The sequence below is a fragment of the Protopterus annectens genome, chromosome 5.part0, assembly GCF_019279795.1.
Source record: "Protopterus annectens isolate FY-2018-M chromosome 5.part0, PAN1.0, whole genome shotgun sequence".
Taxonomy (NCBI): Eukaryota; Metazoa; Chordata; order Ceratodontiformes; family Protopteridae; genus Protopterus; species Protopterus annectens.
Genome location: NC_056735.1, coordinates 1,898,465,919 through 1,898,492,607, shown reverse-complemented (window position 1 = coordinate 1,898,492,607; position 26,689 = coordinate 1,898,465,919). Strand labels below are relative to the sequence as shown.

The following is a 26,689-nucleotide window of genomic DNA, read 5'->3' as shown; positions in this document are numbered from 1 at the left end:
ACAACTAACCACTGGCAGGCAGCTATTCCCACTTACTGTTTCCCTTATATTTTGTTCCCCACCTTGCTTCAGTAGACATTTGTATGCTACATGGCCCCTGTGGTTACATTTAAAACATCTAATCCCCGATCCTGGCAGTGTACCTGAAAAAGTGACTCCCCTATTACTGGTAGACTCTACTGAAGTGATTTAGACTGCCCACCATGGATTCCCTTATATCCATGTGCAGCACTGGGTATCCCCTTCTTGTGCAGTGATAGCTTACTTACTAAGTAGAGATCCCCTTTTCTCCCCAGCTCATCCACAGAGTTCCACCCTCAGTCTGCCAACCAGATTCTCATGTCCTCAGCAAAGTATTAAGGGCCTGTTCTCTCACCAAAAGGTCTGCCAGTCTTTCAAAAGTGGTGACCAGACACCCACTCACCCACCTATGGAAATAAGTGCTTAGCTCAGCAAAATAATCACATACACTTTCATCTACCTTGCATCTATGCTCACAAAACATTTCTAAGCTTCAGGTGTTAACCTATAAAAGTTCAATAAACATTGTTTTACTTTTTCATAATTTAAACAGTCAGTATCAGACAATTTAGAAACAGCAGTTACAGCTTTACTGTGGAGTAAGAGGGTCAGAAACTGCACCCAGAGCTCTTGGTCAACATCATGCTGTTTACATATCCTTTCAAATAGATGAATAAAACTATCAAAATCAGTATCATCTTTAAATTGTGGAAGAAATTTGTTGACATTTATTGCTTCAGGGGTTCAGTTACTCCCTTCCCCATTACCTCCATGACCCTGAGTCAGTATCACCTTTTCATGCGGACGCTGCTTACCCTTTTCTTCAGCCTCCAAATGTCGCAGTTCATACCAATGCTGCTTCTCCCTTTCTTCAGCCTCCAAATGTTGCAGTCTCTCTTTGGTCTCCAAACGTTTGGCCTCCAGTTCATGCTGATGCTGCTTCTCCCTTTCCTCAGCCTCCAAATGTCACAGTTCATGTGGATGTTGCTTCTCCCTTTCTTCAGCTTCCAGTTCGAGTCTCTAACTGTAGATGGATTTTCTAAGGAAAAGGTGAACAGTCCTGTTTCTGAAGGCTGCACATCCCCGTCACCAGACTGGCTATCTCCCTGGTTGTTGGACCTTGTTGAAGCTGCAATTAAGGCTGAAATCATATAATCTATTGTCAGGTTGGCATGCACCAGTCCTATGGCTTCACACACTTTGGCCAACTGGTTCTTTGTCAACTTACTATAGTCTTGCTGATATTCTTGCCTGCTTTCCCTGACTAAACTAAAAAAAAATAAACTGTTGTGGAACTAAAACTCTGAATGTTTACCTTGCGGCTGTTGAGAGTACACACACACCTTCAGTGACAACAGCTTACAGGCTACTGAAGTTCCATTAATATCTCACTGCTTTGACACCAATAAAATGTGACATGATGCATCTGTATTTACCGCAAACCAGTACTCAAGGAGCCTCAATTCTTACTGACACTGGTGAGACATGGTCACTAAAACAGGAATGGATTTCCACAGTGTTTCAAATGCAGCTCACTACATCAAGCACAATTTCTCCAAGAGCACACAGGGAACCCACTCCACTGGGACTGTACTCTCTGTCTCTCCAGATTCCAATCAAGATGCACCTTTGAGCACTGTGGCCTAGTTCCATGTATCTGGCATATACAGTGTAAGTAAAACACACACACGCACACACACACACACACACACACACACACACACACACACACACACACACACACACACAGGAAAGGTTGACACAAATTCATCAGCTATGTCCCCATACCTCTCAGCTGTACAAATTTTCACATAATGTCCACATTTTTGCCTCATATTTTTGATCTGTATTTCATAAACTTATGTTTTTTTTTTCTGGCAAATCACTGGCAAGTCAACAAATGTATACTGATATGAATGGTAAAGTGTGACTGAAGCAGTAAGGCTTTAAGGAGTGGTCAACAGTGACACTGAAATAAGCACAGGTACTCTCAAGATATTAAAAGTATTCACTAAAAGACCCGCCACAATGAAAAGGTATACAATATTTAATAATGGATAATAAAAATAGAAAACAGGAAAATACTTAATATTTAGTTACAATAAACATCATAGTTTTCAGTCACAGGAAATATAAAATAACACAGCTGGACAAAATCTCACATGCAGAAAAAGAAATAATACTAAAGTAATCTCACGGTACTTTTCTAAACTAAAGAGAAACTGTCCCTATTTAACTCACTTAATATCCACTTAATATTACAAGACAAAATGTACTGCTAGTATGCTCACTTGCACAATGCAAGATGAGATACTTAACACACACTAAACTGTACAACCAACTACTATTACTCAACTGTAGTAACTGATGTAAAGAAATTAGACACTGTCATCTGTGCTAGCATGCCTGGATAAAGTTTTGTACATCATTTCAGATTAACTTGTGTATTATATACCAGCATGACTAGCTATGACATTGTAAATAAGTTCTTACATTTTGATTAATAGTTTGTTTGTACAAGAAGTTTAAAGAGTCGAAGAGTGACCTTTTATATGTCTAACTGTGCATGTTTATGCAAGAGATTCTAAATGCAGACTGCCTCGGAGTCAGCTAATCTACAGATGACATCATCGAATGTGTTCAGATGCTCTCTGTTCACTGTCACAGACTGAAAAACAGGATGGAACTTTAATAAACAACCATTTGTTGATTTTCAAACAGTGAAATGAAAATAAGAACTGGAATAGATGACACAGTTAACCTAGCTTATAAAACAGCCCATTGAAGACATTTTGAACAGTTGAGTTCAGTTCACAGCTGTGTTATTGTACTGAGCAAGGGATCCCCAAAGGACTCACCAATAACTGGAAGCCTGCCTTTGCTCTGTTGCAATATTTAGTTTGGATCAGGAACAGTGTTCTTTAGTCAGACAGGAAATTATAGCTAATCAGTCAGAGTTTTTCTAAATGTTGGATTTCTATCCTTTGGTATTAATTTCATTTTCCTGGTGATTAGATTCTGTTTGTTTATTGAAATTACTGTTTTTACATTTTTAATCATTTTACTCATTATTAAATATTTTTATTATCTTACATTGTGGCTGGTCAATCAGTGTGTTCTTTAGTGATTTGATAGTGCTTATACCTACTTTGATAATTCCTGGGCCACTCAAAAAGCCTGGCTGCTTTAGGTCATATTCTACCATTTGTTTTGATATTTAATTTTAATAATTGGGCACCCCTTTGAAAGGGCATGTAGATGCTTTGACTGGCGACAGCATTTTACTGTATCATTTGAGGAAAGGGCCACAGCTGGAAATTTATATCAGGTTTTCCCAGAAGTGTTTGAATGTGTGAGATTCAATTTATTTAAGTGTGAGTGTATCAGAGGTCTTAAACTAGGATCACTGCTCTGGAGTGTGCAATAAGAAGTTATATTAGGGGTGGACAGAAGTATACAGTCCAGTCCCAGATTATAGTGTGTGTTCCTGTTGTGTTCTTAGGGGAAATTGTGAAATATTACTCCTGTTTAAGTGACAATCTCACACTGGAGTCAGTAGTGAGGACTGAAGTTCCTTAGTTACTGACCCAGGATAGTAAGGGGCCATCAAATATTGGTGGCAGTTCTGTAGGATATTAACCAGATGTCACAAATGACACAGATCTTTTATATCAGATTCCAAAGAAAAACAAAAACCTGCTGCTGCCAGAGTTCCATCCTTCAGCTTGTTATAGAATTTATTTACCTTATTCTGGCACAGTTCACATTCAAATCAATGTTAAGATTCTTTTGTAGTATTTTTAACACAAGCAACTTTTAAAAATACATTTTAATACAAGCATCTGTACAAAACAATGTAACAGACAAATGAGATAAGATTATTTACAAAACGTTAGCCATCCATGCTGGCATATGCCACATACGCACTGTTTTGCTTCTCCTAGTACAGATGACAATACCTCACAATGGCACACCACCTTTAAATCCTACTTTGGTGTATAAGCCAGACTTAACTAGCTAATGGGATATGGGTGTTCTATCCACAGTCAGGGAGAGAAAAAGCTGATCAATTAAGGAGGGAGGGGGCAAGCTAGACATACCTGGCTATAGTGAAGGGCACTCATCTCCTCTGTGTAAAAGCAGATGGCAAGGACACTGGTGCAAGTACAAAAGCAGCCTTGTGCCTGCCTGGATGATGTGGCCCTTGGAAATACGTCCCACTTCTGTACTTGGGATACCTTCTATGCGGGAATGAAAGGGCTCATTTCACTGGGGAGACTTGAAAGTTGTCAGGCATGGGGACAAAAAGCATCTAGAAAAATATGGCACAGTGCTCACTGGAGGAGACATTCTGGGCCTTCATCAACCAAACAAAAAAGGACACTGCAAGTGGCAGTCTTCAGTGGGATTTTCCTTCATTAACCAAATTTACTCGTAAACTTTTTAAGAGATGTCATGAAACTCAGAATTACCAATTAGTAATTCAACTACCCAAAACAATTCAAACCAGTTATCTAAACAATAAGCCAATTAAAACAGTGACAAATGTTCTACCATCTGAGTACCTACTGGTCTCATGAAAATACCTGGAAGGGACTAGCTCACAGACAGACTGTCCAATGACTCCTTCTTGTGTCAAAAAACAACTAGAAATGCTTGAGTTGTTCTACCTTTTAGCTGTACACCAGACTAATGTCTTGAGAAAAGATGACGCTAACCACACCTAGGTGAGATGCATAGAGCTCTACAAGGTAGTCCAGAAGGGTAGACATCTGCTTATGGTTATTTTCCAGAGATACGCGTTCTACTGTAGAAATGAGTCCTACAATGAACATCACAGCTTTTCTTTCAATGTACTGATTCCACAGACCTGTTAAGATATGAAATGCTCTTGTCGGACCAGCAAATTAATGTGTGCTGACAGTTTATAGTAATAAAAGTGGTGTCACCAGTTCTTGGGTGGAACAAATTATCTTAAAATTGGTAACCTACAGTACCGCATCACTCAGCAACTTAAATGATGAGTTCCCTGTAATCAGGGTTAAAGAGTTTAATTCCTTTTATCTCTACAAGCCTACCGAGTGACTCTGAGCAAATCACTTGACTGGACAGTACTCCAAAAGGACCACTTACCCATTTAACAAATGAATGAACAAAATGGTTAAGAGCTGGCTGCACAGGCAAAAATAATACAGGAAACAAAAGACAATGAAAACTGTTGAAAGATACATTTAGAAACAAAACTAAAATGTGTAAAACTTCTAAGTACCTGCTCTTTCAGTAGCTGTTCACAGGCTTCATGTAAGGTCCCAGTCTTAGTTGATACAAAGAGATACTGTTTCTGTAGTGACTCCAGATGCTGTAGAGCCATGTTCACATCATTTAGTATAGCATCACACTGCTCCTGGAAGCCATTCAAATATCCTCTCATTTCTCTGGATGGGACATGTCAGAGAGAGAGAGAGAGAGAGAGAGAAGAAATCATAAAATAAATCATTATTTCAACTACAAATGCTTAGAATGCTTACTTATTTTGATCAGATGTACTCTTCTCAACATTCTCAAATGTCTGATAAAAATACCTTTCTCTCCCACTACCTTTGCCTACACAGCCAAAATATAACGGCATCCACAGGAAAATCTCCTAAACATACGTGAGGCAGTCTGCAACCTGGAGACAAACCGTGTGGTGAACTTGTACCATCCCTGAGAATTTTCAATGTTCTTTGTTTTTTTGGGGGAGGGGTTACATTACTGTGCATGGACATAAATTAACAGTAACAACTTAACACTAAACAATCAAAGCTGTAGAACATTAAGTAATTCAGATCAGGAATGTAATGCTCCTGTGATTGACAATATTACTGACAAAAGTAACTGTCATGGCAGTGTACTGTATGTAGTAACCAATCATTTACTACCAGTCTTAATTAAGGAAGCTTAGAATGCTGCTTTACCAAACCAAAAGTGTGGCAATTGTTATGTAAAAAAAAAAGAAAAAAAAAAGGCATACTTAAAATGAGTATGCTTTATTTACTTTGGGTACTTTTCCGTTGTCAGGGCAACACACTTTTTCTCATTCTGTATGGTTCTGACTGCTGTAATCATTCGCAAAAATACCATGCATAATAGTTTAAGGCAGTATCTTTTGGGAAATCAAAGCAAAACTTTTCCTTTATCAGGGCAACACGCAATTATCGCATCGCGGTTAACCCTGAAGCGGTGGTTTGACAGATTTCCCCTTCTTTAACTGTGCGGAATTGTAGAGGCCTGGCTTTCGTGTGAATTTTTTTACCTTAGTCCCTTTTCTTATTCCCGATTTTAAGCACTGCTGCTCGCAGTGCATCATTATGCATGCTATTTAAAGATATTAAGCAGTCATTAACATACGTGGCTAAAATGGGAAAAGCACTCAAATATGGACTTTAATCTTTAACTTGTACATGGCGGCACTATCACACAAGTGCCGTAATCCTCCCAGAAGTTGCCAATACAAAATGGAATTAGATATGCCTCTGAATCGTATACCCTTCCAGTTCAGTTTAACCCATGCTGTACAATGGGTTGTAACAGGCAGAAATGAATTGAGTAAAATAGCCTTGTTTTACCTGTGTATGTATGAATAAGTCATGCTAGTATCTGTCAAATAACTCTTTCTCCTTCTTGGACAAAATACTGGGTATTACACACACTACGGCATTATTAACTACTATCAACCAGTTGTGTTTTATAATGGGAGTGGAAAACAATGCCTCAAAAACTGCCATTATTCCTCATTTATCATTTTTTCCTTTGAAATGTGATGTCAGAAAAAGTGAAAGCTATACCCACATCAGCGGCAGCACAGCTATTATTGCGACCACGTTTTACGATTCCAACTGCTCATTACAGCTGTTGCCCTGATAACGGAAAAGTACCTTACTTTGATATAACCAATAAGTCACTCAATAACAAACAAATCATACCCTTGTTACACGAAACATTCCCTAAATGACATGAATAAAAACAAGAACATCTTAACAAAGACCTATAATGTGAATAAAAAGGATAATCTAAGAATAAATCTACAAGTTTTGCCTAAACACCAGAAGCAAAATTTAGCCCAAGCAATACTGACAGAAGAGTATAATTAGAATGTAACACATTGGTCTGCCTCTCCCTAATTTACAGTTTCTATCCACATCACTATTTGCCCTAATGGCTTTCCCTCCATCTACCAGCACAAATACTTCTCAACGTCTTTGTTCAAGAATTCTGGGCAAAGGGAAAAAAAAACCAGGAGCATTTTAAATGTTACTCTAAATCACTTAAAATGTTAACAGAACAATAGATTTTGCATCAAAATGTATTTTATGAACAATAAGAAATATGAAACTCTAATGTCCGACAGTACTGAATAAACCACAGTGAAATAAAAGAAATACATCAGGAACAGGACAAAACATGAGGCAAAATCAAGAATATTGTGCTTGAAGAAGATTCCCTAATAGTTTAACACCAGGAGGTTCATATGTCGCAATTCAAGTAAATGGGTCTTTTGCCCATTAAAGCATTTTCCAAGAGTCTATCCTGAATATTAAACCACAAAAGTTACTCTGATAATTTTCCTACCAAGTTTTCTTAGCTATACTCCTCCCTTCTCTTTTACACATGCTCGCTCTATTTCAGTAACTGTCCTAATGTCAGTGGCAAGTCTACTTTTACACATGCCCTTATTTGTATTGGTTACTGACAGCTTTACTATAAAAAGTAAATTCACCTCATTTAAACTCAGGTCATTTCTATCCTACACCCCAACATAAGTTTCAGATCTGTTAATTCCATGGGCTGTGAGAAAAGTTCTGTGAAAAAGTTTGTAACTTCACCTTGAAATCTGTCATATCTGGATAGGCCCAAAATATATGGTGGTTCATACTTCTCTCACTTTATTTACACCTCCAAAAATATACACATTTGTGGGAACATATGACAAAGGTGATCCAGGGACTTGCGGTATCGTGATGCCCTAAGCTACAATAGCTTCTCTAACACTACTGTTTAGTTAGTTGATTTTAATTAAGAAGCCTCATGAACAACCTGGGTGATAGCACGGAAATAAAAGTACAGTTTTGTACCTACCATAAATGTAGATGTCCGATAGATATGCAACTGCAGTCATAACATATGGGTTGTCCTGCCTCAGGCAGCCCTCGGTCGGCCGGATTCCAAAGTCTGGGTCCGACGTCGGCTGATGTCGCATTTCTCTCCGACGTCAGAGCGGCAGGAGTACATAAGCATCAGCCGACGCCATCTTCTTCAGTGTTTCTTGCCCCAGATGCCAGGTGCCCTCCAAGGAAGGCTGTAATCAATTTGGAAGACAAAACAGGTTTCCAGACAAAAAAATAAGCAATAAACAGATACACCATAACAGATATCCCCAGCTAGGATAACAGGGAGAGGAGTGGACCCAAGGAATAGAGGGGGAGGGAAAACCCGACTGCAGTTGCATATCTATCGGACATCTACATTTATGGTAGGTACAAAACTGTACTATGTCCTTCAAGAATGCAACTGCAGTCATAACATATGGGTTGAATACCATAGCTTAGCTGGGGGAGGTAGAAAGCACTAAGAAAAGGATGGTGCAGCTATCAATCCCTGCAGGACTGCCGAAGCAAAGCCTGCTCTGGATCTGGAATATAAAGGAAGGTTGTAGTGTTTGGAGAATGTATGCACGGAGCTTCATGTAGCAGCTTCTAGAATGTCTTTTGTAGGCACCCCTCTTAAGAATGCTGTAGAGGTGGCTGTAGCTCTGGTAGAGTGTGGTCTGATATTGGCTGGTACACTCTTTCCATGGAAGGAATAACATAATCTGATGCAATGTCCAATCCATTTTGAGATAATCTGTTTGGAAATTGCTTTTCCTTGTACTCCAGGGGCGTAAGCTACAAAAAGCTGATCAGACTTCCTATTGGCCTTGGTTCTGTCCAGGTAGTAGCGAAGTTGTCTGTGAATGTCCAAGGTATGCAACAGTCTTTCCCCTTTGTTCTCAGGATTGGGAAAGAAAGTAGGCAGGTGAATTGCTTGATTTAAAGAAACCCTAGATACCACTTTTGGCAGAAAACTAGGGTTGGTTCGTAAAGAGACCCTGTCTCTATGAAAGGTAATGAACGGTGGTATTGCCATTAGGGCCTGTAATTCCGAAACCCTTCTTGCTGAGGTAATTGCCAACAGGAAAGCTGTCTTCCATGAGAGGAATTGTAAGTCCACAGAAGCTGCTGGCTCAAAGGGGGGCAGAGTCAGTTTTTCTAGGACAAAGTTGAGGTCCCAAGCTGGTACTAGGGCCTTTCTTGGTGGCTTGATATTCTTGATTCCTCTAAGAAATTGCCTTAACAAAGGATGTGAGAACACAGGTGGATCAGTGTTGTATCTAGCTGAAATAGCTGAAGCATGTATTTTTATAGAAGAATATGAGAGTCCATTCTGTAGCATATCTGCCAAGTATTCCAGGATGAGTGGGATGTTCAGTAATGATGCATCATGACCCTTGCTGGTATTCCAAATGCTGAATCTCTTCCATTTTGCTGAATAAATCTTTCTGGTGGATGGTCTGCGGGCTTCTGTTAATATCCGCTGAACTTCCTTGGAGAGAGATAGATTGAGGTTATTCATGGAATCTCCCAAGCTGTTAGCTGGAGCGTCTGAATGTTGGGATGTACTGTCTTGAAGTTGTTTTGAGTCAAAAGATGGGGCCATTGGGGAAGGGCCCATTTTTTGTTGTGGCATATGCTCAGTAGTAGTGGATACCAGTGTTGTCTTAGCCAGTCTGGAGCTATTAGGATCCCTTTTGGCTTCTCTGCTTTGATCTTTAGTAGTATTGTGGTCATCAGTGGCAGAGGTGGGAATGCATAAATCTTTAGGAAGTTCCAGTTGAATGAGAGAGCATCTGTTTTCCATGCTTGTGGATGATATGTCCTTGAACAGAACTTTTGTAGCTGATGATTGAGGTGGGAGGCAAATAGGTCTACTTCTGGCCTGCCCCATGTCGAGGTGAGTCTTATAAAGATTTCTGGATGTAACCTCCACTCGTGGGGGTCTTGGAAATTCCTGCTTAGGCTGTCCGCCAGCACATTGTCTTTGCCTGGAACAAACTGGGATTGCAACTGTATGTTTAAGCTCAGTGATTTTTTCCCAAAGATTCATTGTTCAGTCTGCAAAGGGGGTAAGAATGGGTGCTCCCCTGCTTGTTTATGTACCACATGACAGTGGTGTTGTCTGTCCGTATTAGCAGGTGGCCTTGCTGAAGTTGTTGTCGAAAGGCCTCGATGGCATGCATGACTGCCAGCACTTCTTTTTGGTTGATATGCAGATGTGTTTCCTTTGGAGACCATTGTCCTTGAATACATCTGCCCTCCATGTGCACCCCCCATCCAAGGTCTGAGGCGTCTGTGGTCATTGTTAGTGTTATTTGTGTTTTTTTGAATGACATACCTGTGTTTGCCTGGCTTACCGAGGCCCACCATAGAAATTCCTTTTGTAGGCATGGAATGAGCGGTATGGTTGTCTCTAGGTTGTTGCTGTGTTGAGACCATAAACTTTTTAGGTACCATTGAAGCTTTCTCATGTGTAGTCTTGCTAATGGAACCGGGAGAATGCATGATGCCATGTAACCCAGGGCCTGTAGGAATCTCCTTGCAGTCATCTGGGTGAGCTTTTCCAAACCTTTGAAATAATGAGTTAACTTCTTTTGCTTGTCTTCTGTCAGGTAAGCCATTTGAGAGGTTGTGTCTAGATTGGCTCCTAAGAAGGTAATTTGCTGGGATGGCTGCAGTCTTGACTTTTGGAAGCTGACTGTGTATCTCAGAGCTTGTAGCAATTGAATGACATAATCCAAGTTTTTTGTCAAAATCAGTTTATCGTCCGCTTTATGAGGCAGTCGTCCAGGTACGGGTAAATTTGGATCCCCTGGAGCCTGCAATGAGCAATTACTGAAGCCAGGCATTTTGTAAACACTCTGGGCGCAGTAGATAAGCCAAATGGCAATGCTGAGAATTGATAATGCTCTGGCCCTGCAAGAAATCTGAGGTATCTTCTGCAGCTGTGTCTGATAGGGACATGCAGGTATGCCTCCTTGAGGTCCAGAGTAATCAGCCAAGACCCCTTGCCCAGCATGGGAAGGAGTTGCTGTAAGGTCAGCATTTTGAACTTTGGTACTATGAGAAAGGTGTTTAATGCGGACAAATCCAGCATTGGTCTCCATTGTGTTTCTTTTCTTGGAACAAGGAACAGTCTTGAGTAAAACCCCTGGCCTTGTTCTTGTTGTGGAACTTTTTCTATTGCATTGATCTGAGCAAGCAGAGAAATTTGCTTGAAAACCTCTGCCCTCTGGTTTTGCGGTAGGTTTGGCATGCCTTGTTTCCTTGGTAAGGTATGAAAGTGGAACCTGTAGCCTTGGTCTATAATGTCCAAAATCCATTTGTCCTTTGCCAATCTGTGCCAATTTTCTGAAAACAGAGATAATTTTCCACCCAAGGGAGCTTCTGTTTGCTCTTTGGTTAGCGGAAGTAGAGGAAAGTCATTGGGATTGTCCCTGTGGGGCAGGAGAAGCCCCTGTGTCACTTCTTTGGTTTGCTGGTTGCCATTGTCGTCCCCTGTAGGAACCTCTGTATTGTCCTCTTCCTCGGCCACGCCTGCTTTTGCCCCTTTGAAATCTTTCAGGATTAGGAAAGGACCAGTTTTTTGAAGGCCAATTCCTGCTGAATCTGGGTGGCTGAACCTGGAGGAAATCTTTGACTGTCTGAACTGACTTGGCTTTTTCCTCAATGGTCTTTAATACATCTTTAGCATTAGCACCAAAAGCTTGTTCTTTTCCAAGGGTGCATCAAGAAGTTTTGCCTTAACATGATCTGGTAGAGGTTGTTCTTTTAACCATGCATGTCTACGAATGACCGCCCCTGTCATAGCTGCCCTACATGAAGCTTCCAATGCATCATATCCACACTGAAGGAAGTGATTGCTAGCTTGCTGAGAGTTGTGTACAGCCTCCTGCAAAGACTTCCTATCTAAAGGATCAGGAGAGGCCAAAGTTTTCTGTAAATCATCTAACAGGAAATCCTGATATTGAAACATATGAAAGAGACAATTGAGAGCTCTCATAGATAAAGTAGTGGAGGTGTAAACCTTCTTCCCCATCTCTCTAATGACCTAGCTTCCCTGTTGGAAGGCAAAGGATTTTTGGAGGTGGTAGCTGAAACCCCTTTCGGCCCCTGTGAAATAGTTTCTAAATCAACAGCATGGGCCCTAAAGAAATGAGAATGTGTTTCAGGAACTCTATAGTATCTGTCCGGCTTGGCAGGAGCAGGAGGGAGAGTATCAGGGGTAACACTGGAGTCAGAGTATAAATCATCCAAAACATCAAGCACAGGAGGTATAGCTAAGGGCCTGTGCTGGGGCTTTTAAGGAAGGTACGGCGCTTTCTGGAATCAGAAAATTCCTGGCCTTGCCACTTAAAATGTTCCCTCATGGAATGCAGAACTTCCCCAAAAGAAATATCCTCAGGAGGGGAGGCCGAGGGGATGGAGTCCTCTGCATCTGAGTCTTCGTAGGTCTGGAAAGGCTCTTCCTGGCTATCGGAGTGGCCAGAGGCCTCAGAATCTTCATCTGAAGGGAGAGGGTCAGTGGGCTCAACCCTGGGCCTCTTATCAGGAGGAGGCTGGGATCCTCTCTCAGGATGGGCCTGGGAGCCTCTGATCATGGAGATTAAGTCTGCTGCCATAGTCATGATTTGTGTTTCAGGAGTAGGCTGAGGTAAGGCTTTTGCAGTAAGGTGCTTGGTCTTGCTGGCTGCCTTAGCACGTGTGTAGGCCTTGATAGACATGGACATGGGAGGCCTAGCAGCTCCACGTGCAGGAGTGACCTTATCCACAGCAATGGTCTCGGGCATTTCCTCGGTTTCAGTATCCGGAGGAAAAACAATAACTGGCGTCGGTGTGGTCTCCGGTATCGGAGGTATCGGTAATGCAGTGTCTTCGGTTCGGAGCGGTGGAATAACCGCCTCAGAGGGAACTGGGGCACTCGCGGTAGGTTTTGGCGTGGTGTCAGTGGAAGATGCGGGCCGAGGATGTCGGTCCCGGTCTTTACGTTTTTTAGGAGTCTGCGATGTCGGTAATTCCGACGGCATCTTGTAATCGAATTTTTCGCCGAAAAAGTCTTCAGCGAACTCCGCCCGGCGCCTGAGAGTGCGCTTATTGAAGCGAGCGCAGGCGGCACAGGCCGAGACATCGTGGTCTGGGCCAAGGCAAGGAAGGCAGTAAGAATGGAAATCCTTATGAGGTATTTGTTTACCACAAGACAAACAATTATTAACTTTTTCAGTAATTTCTGACATCGGCTGAGCAAGAAAAGGTCCCCAACGGGGTACTTAGCTTTTTTGATGACTTCGGATCGAAGAATACAGGAGCTGACCGACCGGCACTTGCAAACTGCTTCTGCTTCGGGCACCGCGCGGCAAGAAAGACTGGAGAAGATGGCGTCGGCTGATGCTTATGTACTCCTGCCGCTCTGACGTCAGAGAGAAATGCGACATCAGCCGACGTCGGACCCAGACTTTGGAATCCGGCCGACCATGGGCTGCCTGAGGCAGGACAACCCATATGTTATGACTGCAGTTGCATTCTTGAAGGACATCAACAATAAACCTGGTGTGCAGTAGTCTATGAAAAAAAAAAGTTGGGAAATCTCAGCACCAGGAGACAAGTTGTCAAGTGATTGAACCCACAACCCAGGAACAAAGCAGGCAGGGTAAGCCAGTAACATTACAGGCAAAGTGGATGGAATTAAAAGACATGAAATGGACCCTTTTGAAAAGTACAACAGCTCATGGCAAAAAGACTGGTGAGGTGGTCGAGGGCTTGAATGAGCACGTGTCTGTAATCCAGGATCTCCTGGCATAAAATTAGTTAAAAGCCCATGTGGAAGCTTGGCTAGATTGTGCTCTAGCCAAGTCAATGGTCCTGGAAGATCAGTCCAGAAGAAAGAATATAAAAAGTCAGTCCAGAAGAAAGAATATAAAAAATTGTTAGTGTGCCCGAAAATTATGAGTGTAAAGATTGTACAGAGGCAATGTTAGCACTATTTGAGAAATGGTCAGGAGTTCCAGAAGCAGACATTCATATTGAAAGTGTACACCGTGGCAACCAACTCGTGAGGAGTAGAAGTGCTCCAGGTCAGTAATAGACTTCAGTAAAATGCCTTGAAGGAAAAGATACTTCAAGAACTCTGGAAGCTAGAAAATGTGGAAACTCCAGAATTCGTGGACCATGATTTCTCGTTCGAAACAAGGAGACTTAGAAATGTCATGTTGCAGTGATAAGGCAGTGTAGTGACAGGAAAACAAAATGGCATTTACCTTGCAATATTAAGGGTATTTGCTCAGGTGATAACCAGATCCTTTGTGAATCCAGAAGAAACAATGATCTTCATAAAGAAAGCAATCAACTTGAGTATGGATGAAAATAATGGGCAAGAACTTTGCAGGGAACCGCTGGAGCAGAAGAAGTGTAGACAAGAAAGGACTGGGAAAGACAGAACAACAAAAACTTAGAGAAAAGGTCCAGCTTATACAAGAACTGAATTAACTTGACCTTTTTTGGGGGGGTATGGCTTTGCACTTGCAAAATAATCTTGAAGAGGTTAAAATTACAATTTGCAGTGATATTTCCTCTTCCTTTGTCTGTGTAGATGGGGGGAAACTAAGTTTATGTTTTATTTTCCCACGTGATGCTCTGAACGGTTTTGCATTCCAAAGTCTAGCATGGATGATAAGTCATAGTTTGTACCTTCAGAAATGAACGTGCTTACACTATAAACTTTAAACTGTAATGTTACAGTAAGAAAGTTACTACTCTGCATGTCAGATATGAAATGTTCTTATTTTCAATGGACTAGAAATTTAAGAAAGGGGAGAGGGAACTAAGATGACTGAAAGCATACAACCAAATGAGGCGGGTCAATAGGAGGTGTATGCTCATGCTGAGATGGAAAGTGGATTCTGCATTTTTTTTTTTTTTTTTGTTAAACTGACTGTCGAAGTAGGTGTGGAAACTTGTTCTGAACGGGTTGGTAACCTGAAGGCTGGTATGAGTACTAAGCCATGGATTGATTCTTCTGAAATGGGCATGCTTAAACTGCAAATTCTAAAACTGAAATATTTGGAGAGTTGTTAATTTCCATGCTAAACAAGAAATGCTCACATGAATGGCGTAGAAACTGGTGAAAAGTGAGGGAGGGATTGTAGGACAGCAGACAGCGAGATGTTAAGGGGGCTGGTCAATACACGGTGCATGTTTATTCTGAAACAAAGTGGGCAGTACATCCTAAAAGAGATTAGAAGCAGAGTATGAATGAAGTGGGTCATAATTCATGCACTTCAGAGGAATATGCTTAACAATGGAAGGCAACTATATTATAAACCCATTTCCTTACTGTAGTCTAATCTTTGATTCAGTCGGAGGAGTAAGGGTCAAGAAAAGTAGATTGTGGGCTGCACCATTTTAGGGGAAGAAATGGGTGGTGTTTGTGTTAAACATGAGAATTGTCTTTGCAGGTGGGGGTAACCTGGGATTTTCTTGTGCATACATGCAGTGGACTTAAAAGGCAATTTGCAGGCCAGCAGGGATGGAAAGCTGTAGCTGTTCCCTTTAAAAATGAACATGCTTAGATTGTATATGGTTAAATTAAGATGCAATTATGAAATACTATTGTAACTGTAAATTAATAATGAAGTGGCTATCATATCACTGAAGCAGAGATTTATGAAATATTAGGAGAGGCATATAAAGTGACTGAGAGTGGGAAATCAGAGGATGGCCAGTATGAAGTGAGTGCATACACTCAAACAGAAATTGGGTTATATTTTTATATAAAGATGGAGTGGATTGCAAATCTTTTAAGAAGGAGATGGGTGGTAGGCTTAGTGGACAACCTGAATAGTCTTTAAAAAAACAGAAGGCAGCACTAATAGGGACCTGTATCTTAAAAGTACAGTTGTGTACACTTACAATAAATGTAGATGTTTGAGTGTAATTCAATGTTGTAAATCCTGACTTGTGGGATTTCCTGCTGTGAAAGCTCTAGGCTGGAGTGACTACCAGAGAAAACTCTTTCTGCCTCCCAGACTGGTGGACACCCTGACTGACATCAGGATGCTCAGGTATAAAGGGAGCCAGCCTGCATCATGATTTCAGTATTTTCTTGTCCTCTACCTGAAAGAGCCTTAAGCGGATGGGAGGGAACTAAGAAAGGGGACCCTTACAGCAAGGGAGCCAAGAGGTGCGACCCCCTGGCTGGATTAGTTGATTATTAGTAGTCTACATAGTAAGTTAAGGGGACAGGAGGGAGAGAAAGAAGACTGCAACAGTGAATACACTCAAACATTTTTCCCTAGATGGCAGCGCCCTGGGAGGCATGTGCAATATTTGTTTAAATATCTGTCTAACATATTGTCAGAAACAAAAACAAGGAAAACGGACACAAGGTTAGTTTATGGCAGAAATACCTTGCTAGATCTTCGGTTTACAGGCTTATCATGCAATTGGCTTACTAGGCCGCTTTCTCTAGGGCCTGTGAGTCCTTAAGCACTCAGAGAACTAGGAATCTTGTCTAATCTTGATTCAGAGTGCTGTACATAAACAAATTCAAAGTTCACTACACCCAAAAGAAGATGACGAAAAAGATGCTAAAGACCATGAAAGAGGGACTAGAGCTTGTATTAATGTCAGGCTGATAAGCAAACCTCTACCACCAGCACCCCCCCCCCCCTCTATCTTGCTAGGAAATGTTCGATCCCTGGAAAACAAAATGGATTACCTAATATTGGATCTAAACCTCCATTGAGAAGTGAGAAACTGCTGTGTGTATATCTTTACAGAAACATGGCTAAATTCAAGTAAAAGTGAAAGTAATGTTCATGTGGATAGGCTACCATTACTTAACACAAACAGAAACCAGGCTCTTATTGGCAAATCCTAGGGAGGTGGAGTTTGCATCTACATAAGCAACAACTGGTGCTCCAGCTGTGAGAAATTCTCTACCCACTGCTCTGTGAACACAGAGTTCATGACAATAAAATGCAGACCCTTTTACCTGCTGAGGGAATTCTCAGCTATTATCATCTCTACTGTTTATATTCCTCCAAGTGCAAACACGAAGCACTGGCCACACTTTACGAGTCAATCAGTGAAATGCAGAACAAAAAACACAACTGTATCTATATCACAGCGGGCGACTTTTACCAGGCTAATCTAAAATAAAATCAGTTCTACCACATTACTACCAAAATACCGACTTTGCCACCAGAGGTGCTATCATACCAGATCGGGTCTACACCAATGTCAAACAGGAGTTCAGGACAAAGCCCCTTTCACACCTTGGTAACTTGGATCATCTATCCATTATGCTGACACCAGCCTGCAGACCACTACTTATCAGAGAGAAACCCATCCAAGAAGCAAATAAGAGTCTGGCTAGGAAGAGCAATCTCTGCACTAAAGGACTGCTTTGAATGCACAGATTGGAACATGTTCAAAGAAGCTGCCACTGAAGATTGGCACACCAATCTGGAAGAGTACAACAAGTCAGTAGTAGGATGCATATCAAAGTGTGTGGACGATGTGACAGTCACCAAGAGCATCAGCACATGAGCCAACCAGAAACCCTGACTCACAAGCGAAGTGAATGAGCTCCTGAGGGCATGCAACACTGCCTTCAAGCCGGGGGGGGGGGGGGGGTAAGGATGCCTTTAGGTCAGCCAGAGCAAACCTGAGCAAGGAAGTTAAAACAACAAAAAGGGCATATGGTCAGAAGATCCAGAGCCACTTCAGCAACCTCAGAGACTCAAGGAGACTGTGGCAAAGCATACAATCCATCACAGACTACAAGCCCATATCAGCACAGTGCAATGGCAATATCAACTTCAACAAGCTCAACACCTTCTTCAGCAGGTATGAGAAAAGAAATAACACAACAGCAATGAAAGCCCCAACAAAATCAAATGGACAAAGTACTACGCCTCAACCCTGCCGATGTCAGAAGAATCCTGCACCTGGACCTGACAATATCCTGAGATGGGTGCTCAGAGAATGCACTGACCAACTGAAACAAGTTCTCACAGACATCTACAGCATCTCATTAAGTTAGGCTACTGTACTCAAATGCTTCAAAACTACAACTATAATACCTATACCAAAGAAGTCCCCACTGTTAACTCTAAATGACTATCACCCCATAGCACTTACTTCAGTAGTAATGAAGTGCTTTGAGAGGCTGGTCAAGGACTATATAACATCCAGTTTTCCTGCATCTTTACATCCACTTCAGTTTGCATATTGACTAAACCGCTCCACAGATGACACTACATCAATGGTGCTTCACTTATCAATGGGTCACTTGGAAAACAAGAACTGTTACACGCGAATGTTCTTCATAGACTTTAGCTCTGCCTCCAACACAGTGAACACCTAACATCTGATAAAGAAACTTGAGCAACTGGGAATAAACACTCCCCTTTGTAATTGGATACCAGACCTCCTCACGGACAGACCACAGACAGTACATATTGGCAACAACACTTTCAAGAACATCACTATGAACATGGGGGTTCCTCAGAGCTGTGTTCTGAGCCCTCTACTGTTCATCTTGTTAACTCGGGACTGTACTGCTAAGCTTAACACGAATTACATCACTAAGTTTGCAGATGACACGACTGCTGTGGGTTTCATTAGCAAAGATGATGAATCAGCCTACACGGAGGAAGTTAGTCAACTCATCATCTGGTGCGACAGCACCCTTGCACTAAAGGTGAACAAGACCAAAGAGATCATTGTCGATTTCAGAAGGAGGTATAAAACACGCACTTTACTAACAATCCATAATGAAACAGAGGAGAGTGTGGAAATCACAAAATTCCTGGGGGTATACATCAAAGATGACCCAGCATGGAGCATTAATACTACTGCCATTGTAAAGAATGCACAGCAACGCCTTCATTTCTTGCAAAAGATGAAGAAGGTAAACCTCTCTTTCTCCAATCCTCACTACCTTCTACAGGGGCACCATAGAGAGTATACTAACAACAGTATTGCAACTTGGTACAGTAAATACTCCACTTCAGACCAAAAGGCCCTCCAGAAAGTGGTAAGGATAGCAGACAAAATCATTGGGACCACACTCCCAGACATCCAAGAAATATACCTGTCACGGCATCTCAGCATGGCCAACAAGATAACCAGAGACAGTACCCACCCTACCCATGGACTGTTCACCTGTTTATCTTCTGGTAAATGCTATCACACTATGAGATGCAAAACAGACAAATTCAATAAGAATTTCTTCCCACAGGCCATTAGACTACTAAACTCACACCAACTCCACACCATGTTGAATTCTGAACTCTGAAAAAAGCTGCTAAAAATTCCAACAATACCTTATTTTGTTGTGCAATAACATTTATGTGCAATACCACCACTGAGATTCTTAAATACATATTTTTATGCACTAATCAAACCTGTAAAGCAACTGTGCAATAATGACTGCCGTGGATAAAGTCTTCTGTATGTGCAATCAATATGTATAGTAGTTAGAGTTTAAGAAAATAATATGTCTTGTCAATAATAGCTGTTGTACTGTAGATTGTCTATATGTGGAAATGCCTCCACCTTGAGACGGTGTAATGAAATTTTGTTCAGTAATGCACAAGCTGTACATTCTGAATGACAATAATGTTCACTTTGACTTTGACATCTACATTTACGGTAAGTATACAACTGTACTGTGTTTTTCATGTTTCACTGTTGCAGTCCTGACATGTGGAAAGATTCTCAAAGCTGAATTGAGGAGGAAGGAGATTAAGGAGAGGAGAGGATGCACTGCATGGTAACAGTGGCAAATCCTGCTCTAGACTTAGAAAAGGCTGCCAAGTGGTAGTATTTTATGAAGGTATGCACAGATGACTAGGTGGCTGCTTCCAAGAAGTCCCTAGTAGGGGCTCCCTTTAGAAAGGCAGAATAAGTAGCTGTGGCCCTTGTGGAGCTGTGGAATGTGCCCTAAACATTTCAATTTTTTTTTTTTGCCATGATGGCTGTAACAGAAAGAGATGCAGTGGGAGAACCATTTAGAGATGGTCTGTTTAGAGGCTGGCTTCCATTTAGAGACAGGGGACAAAGGTAATAAAAAGCTGGTCAGATTTTCTCAAGGCTTTTGTTCTGTCCAGATAAAAGCAGAGCTGCCTGTACACATCCAAAGAATAAAGTATTACTTCCCATTTGCTAAGAGGGTTGGGAAAGAATATAGGCAGATGAATGGCTGGATTCAGAGAAGTATCAGTGACCACCTTGGGCATGAAAGAGGGATTCGTTCTGAGGGAAACCCCGTCTTTGTGGAATAATAGACGGTTCCACTGCCATGAGAGCCTGCAACTCAAATCCTCCTGGCTGAAGTGATGGTAAGAAACTTCAGAGGAATGGATACTGCAGGTTCGAAAGGAAGCAAAATCAGCTTTTCTAGAGCAAAGTTGAGGTCCCATGTGGGAGGCTGTTTCCTTCTGGGAAGTCTAATTTGAATGATTCCCCCTACGAAATTGTCTTAGAGGCAAAAGACTGGAGGAAGAATAGAAATGTGGGCAAAATGGCAGCTGCATGAATTTTAATGGAGGAGTAAGAAAGGCCTTTATCTAACCAGTCTAGCCTGGTACTCTAGGATGGTAGTAATGTGTGCTGAATTGGAATCAAAGTGCTGCTTCTGGCACTAAATAGAGAATCTTTTCCATTTGTCTGAGCATGATTTTCTAATGCTAAGCCTTCTAGATTCTTTAACAATGTCCTGCACTTGCTTACTTAGGGTGATGTTGCAGATGGGTGCTGCAGAATTGTCCAAGCTGAAAGGCTGAGTGTTTGAAGGTTGGGGTGCACAATCCTTCCCTTGTTTTGAGTGAAACAGTCTACTCTCTGAGGTGACAGCTATGGGCACTGATTGGTGAACTAGAGGAGGAGAGGATACCAGTATTAGGGCCAGTCTGGTGCTATCAGTACTGCCCTTGGGCACTTTCCCTAGGCAGAAGGGTAAGAGGGATGCATAAATGAAGAGGTTAGTCCAAGGGAAGGAGAAAGCATCCATTTTCCAGGCAGATTCCTGTTTGATCCTGACACAGAATTTTTTCAAGTGAGCATTTTCCTTGTTGGCAAAGAGGTCTACATGTGGGACTCCCCATCTCTGAGTCACGCTGAGAAAATTTTCCCGAAGCAGATGCCATTTGTGGGGGTCCATCAACCTTCTGCCAAGGTGATTTGCTAGAGCATTCTGAGCTTGTTTCCAGACTTGCATTGCTAGGCAGCACAGGGGATAAGAGTGTGTGCCTCTCTGCCTGTTTATGTACCACATGACTGTGGTATTGTCTGTTTTTACTAACAGTACCCCTTGGTTCCCATTTTTCTTTGAAGATTATTAGGCCTTTTTGCACTGCCATAAGTTATTTCCAGTTGATGTGTCTGTCTTTGAACTGAACCTCCCATCTCTGTTGGGATAGGAGGTGTTGAAAGTGAGCCTCCAGACTGTCTCGGAATCCGTGGGGAGGGTTTGGCCCTGTGGAGTGAAACTGAAGGGAAAGCCCTGACGTTTGGTACAAGTCTGTACCCACCAGGCAACATCTTGTTTGAGACAAGGAAACAAGGAGTCAGCTGTATCTCAGACTCCAGAGACTGAGAGCTCCATCACCATACATTCTTTGAGGTACCTCTGAATCTTCCTCATGTGTAGCCTGGCCAGGAGAAAGTACAGTTGTGTACACTTACCATAAATGTAGATGTTACGAGTGTATTCACTGTTGCAGTCATTACATTTGGGTAATCCTGCTGGCAGGTTGCCCTCAGCCGGCCTGAATTCCAAAGTCTTGGGTCCTGCGTCGGCTGCTGTCACCCCTTCCCTTATGTCAGGTCATCAGGGGTATAAAAGAAGCAGCCGACACCATTTTCTTCAGTTTTTCTTGCCCTAGATGTCAGGTGACCCCAAAAAGGGTAGACAAACTTTATATATATATATATATATATATATATATATATTCAGAAATACACCAATATAAATTTTACCTTCATCTATAAGCAAATACACCACATAGGTAGTATAAATCAGAGAAGGAAAGATAAGATCCAAAAGAAAAAAGGGGGAAGGCGGGTGGGTAACCTGGACTGCAACAGTGAATACACTCGAACATCTACATTTATGGTAAGTGTACACAACTGTACTATGTTCTTCGTGTTTCACTGTTGCAGTCATTACATTTGGGTTGAGTCCCAAAGCTATGGTTGGGAGGCTGGAACTTGACAGCAGTAGGAGCGGCTATGAGGCCCTGCAGAACTGCAGTGGCAAAGCCTGCCCTGGATTTATAGTAGAGTGGCAGATGATAATGCTTTGTACAGGTGTGCACTGAACTCTAAGTAGCAGCCTCTAAAATGTCTCTGGTTGGTACTCCCCTGAGAAAGGCTGCTGAGGTGGCTGCAGCTCTGGTGGAATGAGGCCTAATGCCCTTAGGCACTGGCTTACCATGGTGTAAGTAGCAGAAACGAATGCAGTGGCCTAACCACTTAGAAATAGTCTGCTTTGAGATGGGCTTTCCTTGTGATCCTGCAGCATTTGCCACTAGTAATTGCTCTGTCTTCCTGAAAGCTTTGGTTCTGTCCAAGTAGAATCTAAGCTGTCTGTGTACGTCCAAAGAACGCAGAATTCTCTCCCCCTTTTTCTGTGGACTTGGGTAAAAGGTTGGCAGATGGATGGCTTGGTTAAGAGCCACACTGGACACTACTTTAGGCATAAATGTTGGCTTTGTCATCAAGTAGACCCTGTCTGGATGAAAAATGATGAAAGGTTCCACAGCCATGAGCGCCTGTAGCTCTGAAACTCGTCTTGCAGAAGTAATTGCTAAGAGCAGAAGTATTTTCCAAGATAAAAACTTCATATCAGCAGTAGCAGCTGGCTCAAAAGGTGGCAGGGTGAGCTTTTCCAAGACATATTTGAGGTCCCATGCAGATATTGGTAGTCTCCTTGGGGGGCCTTAAATTTTTGGCTCCTCTGAGGTACTGCCTTAATAAAGGGTGAGAAAAAAGTGGTGGCTCTGTATTGTAATGAGCCGAAATGGCAGAGGCATGAATTTTAATTGATGAAAAAGATAGGCCTTTGTCCAGCATCTCAGTTAAGTATTACAACGGTACCAAATATTCCTCAGATTTTGCATCAGTTCCTTGGCACAGAATCTCTTCCATTTTCCAGCATAAGACTTTCAAGTACTAGGCCTTCTGGCTTCCAGAATGACATCCATCACAGCTTTACTGAGAGGTGTTTTTTGTATGGCTACATTATCCGCCATGCTGCCAAGTTTAATGTCCTGAGTTGGCTGTGCATGATCTGATTGTTTTGCTGGGACAGTAGTCGAGGTATTTGAGGTAAGGTCCAAGCTGGGTATAGAGATAAGTTTCTTAGTATTGGATACCAGTACCGGCGTGGCCAGTCTGAGGCAATCAGTATCATCTTTGGCTTCTCCAGTCTGACCTTTCGGAGCACCTCGGGGAGGAGAGGCAGTGGAAGAAAGGCATATACTGATAGGTTTTTCCAGCTGAAAGATAGGGCGTCCAGTTTCCATGCTTGTCTGTGATAAGTCCGTGTACAGAATCTTTTTAGTTGGTAATTGAGAGGGGAGGCAAATAGATCTATGTCCGGGCATCCCCATTTCCTTGTTATCATGCTGAAAACTTGTGGATGCAGCTTCCACTCGTGGGGAACCATGAGGTTTCTGCTTAGTTCGTCTGCCAGAGTATTTTCCTTTCCTGGCAGGAATTGTGCCTGCAGATGTACTTGGTAAGTCAAAGCTGTGTCCCACAAGGTCATGGCTCGTCTCAAGAGGGGGAAAGAATGTTTGCCCCCCTGCTTGTTTATATACCACATGACCATGGGGTTGTCTGTCTTTATCAGTAGTTGTCCCGGATGAAGTAGGTCCTTGAAGGCTGTCAAGGCATTTTGAATAGATAACATCTCTTTTTGATTGATATGTAGATGCATTTGGTTTGAGGACCATGTACCCTGAATGCATCTTCCTGCCAAGTGGGCTCCCCAGGCATAGTCTGATGCATCCGTTGTTAGTGTCTGCCTGGCTGGAGGTAATGTGAACGGATGTCCCTTGTTCTGGTGACAAGCCTTTGCCCACCATCGAAACTGCCAAAGGGCAGTGCAGAGAATTGGTAATGCATTGAACCAGCCTTGAATCTTAGGTATCTTCTGCATGATTGTCTGATTGGAACATGCAGGTATGCCTCTTTTAGGTCTAAAGTCACAAGCCAAGCATTCTTGCCCAGCATGGGCAGAAGCTGCTGCAAAGTCAACATTTTGAATTTTGGAATATCCAGGAAAGTGTTCAGAATAGATAGGTCCAGTATCGGCCTCCAGGCCTTGTCCTTTCTGGGTACCAAGAACAGTCTTGAGTAAAATCCTTGTCCCTGCTCTTGCTCTGGTACTTGTTGAATGGCCCCCATGTCCATGAGGGATGAGACTTGTTTTTGTGCCTCTGCCCATTGATTTTTTGGCAGATCTGGTCAGCCGTTTGCCTTTGGCAGAGTATGGAAATGGAACTTCTAGCCTTGTGACACTATGTTTAGAACCCACTTGTCCTGGGTTATGATGTGCCAATTTTGAGCAAAAAGTGCTAATTTTCCCCCAAGGGTGCAGCCAGAAGATAAGTGCTTGGTGCAGGCAGGGGGAAGTCATTGGGACTGTTTTCTGTATGTTTGTGATCTATCTTCTCCAGCTTTGGAGGTAGAAGCACCCCATTGCTTGGGCCTGTAAGAACCTTGCACCTGGGATCTGCCCCTAGGGCGTCTGGATCTGCCCCTTTGATGTCTGTCTGGCACAGGAAAAGACCATTTTTTTGTAGGCCAGTGTCTACTAAACCTAGGCGGCTGTACTTGTAAAAAATCTTTGATAGTTTGCATAGATTTAACTTTGTCCACTATTTTCTTTAACACCTCTTCTACCTTAACACCAAACAAAGTATCATGCTGTAAAGGTGCATCTAGTAATTTAACTTTAACATAATCAGGCAGATTTTGTTCCTTTAACCAAGCATGCCTCCTAATTACAGAACCCGTAACTGCGGCCCTGCAGAAGGCCTCCAAAGAATCAAAACCACATTGCAAAGTATGTTTTCCAACTTGTTCTGCTGCATACAATAAATCCTGCATTTCCTTGTTTTCTGCACATTCAGAATTTAACAACATTTTCTGTTTAAACAATCCCATAACATGTTGCTGATACTTAAGCATATGAAATTGACAGTTTAAGGCCCTTATTGCCAAAGTTGCAGATGTGTAAACCTTTCTTCCCCCATCTATCCAGTGCCCTTGAATCTCTGTCAGAGGGGGTTGGGTTTTTTGCAGTGGAAGCCTTAACTCCCTTTGGACCCTGTGAAATAGTTTCTGGGTCAGCAGCAGGGTTTTTAAAAAGAAATTTGTGTCAGTCAGGAACCCTGTAATATCTGTCAGGCTTAACAGGAGCTGGGGGTAAGGAGTCAGGGGTCGGACTAGACTCTGAAAACACATCATCTACAATGTCTAACACAGGTGGAATGGCTAGAGGCCTGTGCTGAGGTAGTAAAAGAAAATCCCTGAGCCTCTTTTTAGAGTCTGAAAAATCTTGGCCCTCCCAGTGGAAATGCTCCCTCATGGTATACAAGGTTTCCTCAAAGGAATAGTCCTCAGGAGGAGATGCTGAAGGTATAGATTCTTCAGCATCAGAATCCTCATGGGGGGAAGAGAATATTCCTGATCAGAAGAGGAATCAGAAGAAACAGAAACCTGATCTGAAGATTCATAGTCAGTGTCCTGCCTAGGCAGGAGGGGGATGGGAACACCTGATCAAGGTAATCAAGTCTTCGGTCATTTTGCGCATCTGTTTTTTGGGCATAGAGGCCTGTCCACATGGCTCTTGAGTTTGTTTCCTTGCTTTAGAAGGTGCTTTAGTCTTTGCCTTTGAAGCTGAAGTCGTTTTAATGCAAAGATGTTTAGGTCTGAATACACCCTCAGAAGTTGGTACCTGCTCAGCGGCTCCGGACCCATCTGAGGGATTAGGTCCGAGGCTCCAATACCTTGAGTATCCAGCAGCATGGCCGACTCCACGTGGGAGTCGGTAGCGGCCTGCGTCTCTAAAGTAGCAGGCGTCAGGGGCTGCAAAAGCGCCTCACTGAGAACCGGCGACTGGCTTAGGAGAAGCTTTGTCGTCGGTTTTGGGCCTCGGTTGTTTTTCTCTATCCTTTTCTTTGTGTTTTTTGTAAACTCTGGTAGTCAGATGGCTATCAGACGACATTTCAGGATAATTAAACCAACGTCCAAAAAAATTTAAAGCAAAATCATACCGACGCTTAATAGTGCGTTGGTTAAATCTAGCACAAAACCGACAAACAGTAATGTTGTGATCAGGGCCTAGGGAAGGAATACAGTAAGAATGAAAATCCTTATGAAGTATTTGCTTTCCACAAGAAATACAATTATTAACTTTTTCTGACATCGGTCTGGAGCAGGAAAAAAGTTTCCCCAATGGGGTACTTAGCTTTACTGAAGACTTCGAATCTGAAACTCAAACATGAAAATCTCAGGAGTCG

General features: G+C 42.3%; 1 protein-coding gene across 1 annotated transcript in view; it reads right to left on the bottom strand.

The window, feature by feature from the left end:
* The window catches only part of COG3 (component of oligomeric golgi complex 3), a 1,722,808-nt gene that overhangs the window by 1,368,138 nt on the left and 327,981 nt on the right, over positions 1 to 26,689 (bottom strand). Inside the window, exon 4 of the mRNA XM_044072049.1 lies at positions 5,291 to 5,456. Coding sequence (XP_043927984.1) covers positions 5,291 to 5,456 — 166 coding nt within the window. The remainder of the gene's footprint in view (positions 1 to 5,290; positions 5,457 to 26,689) is intronic.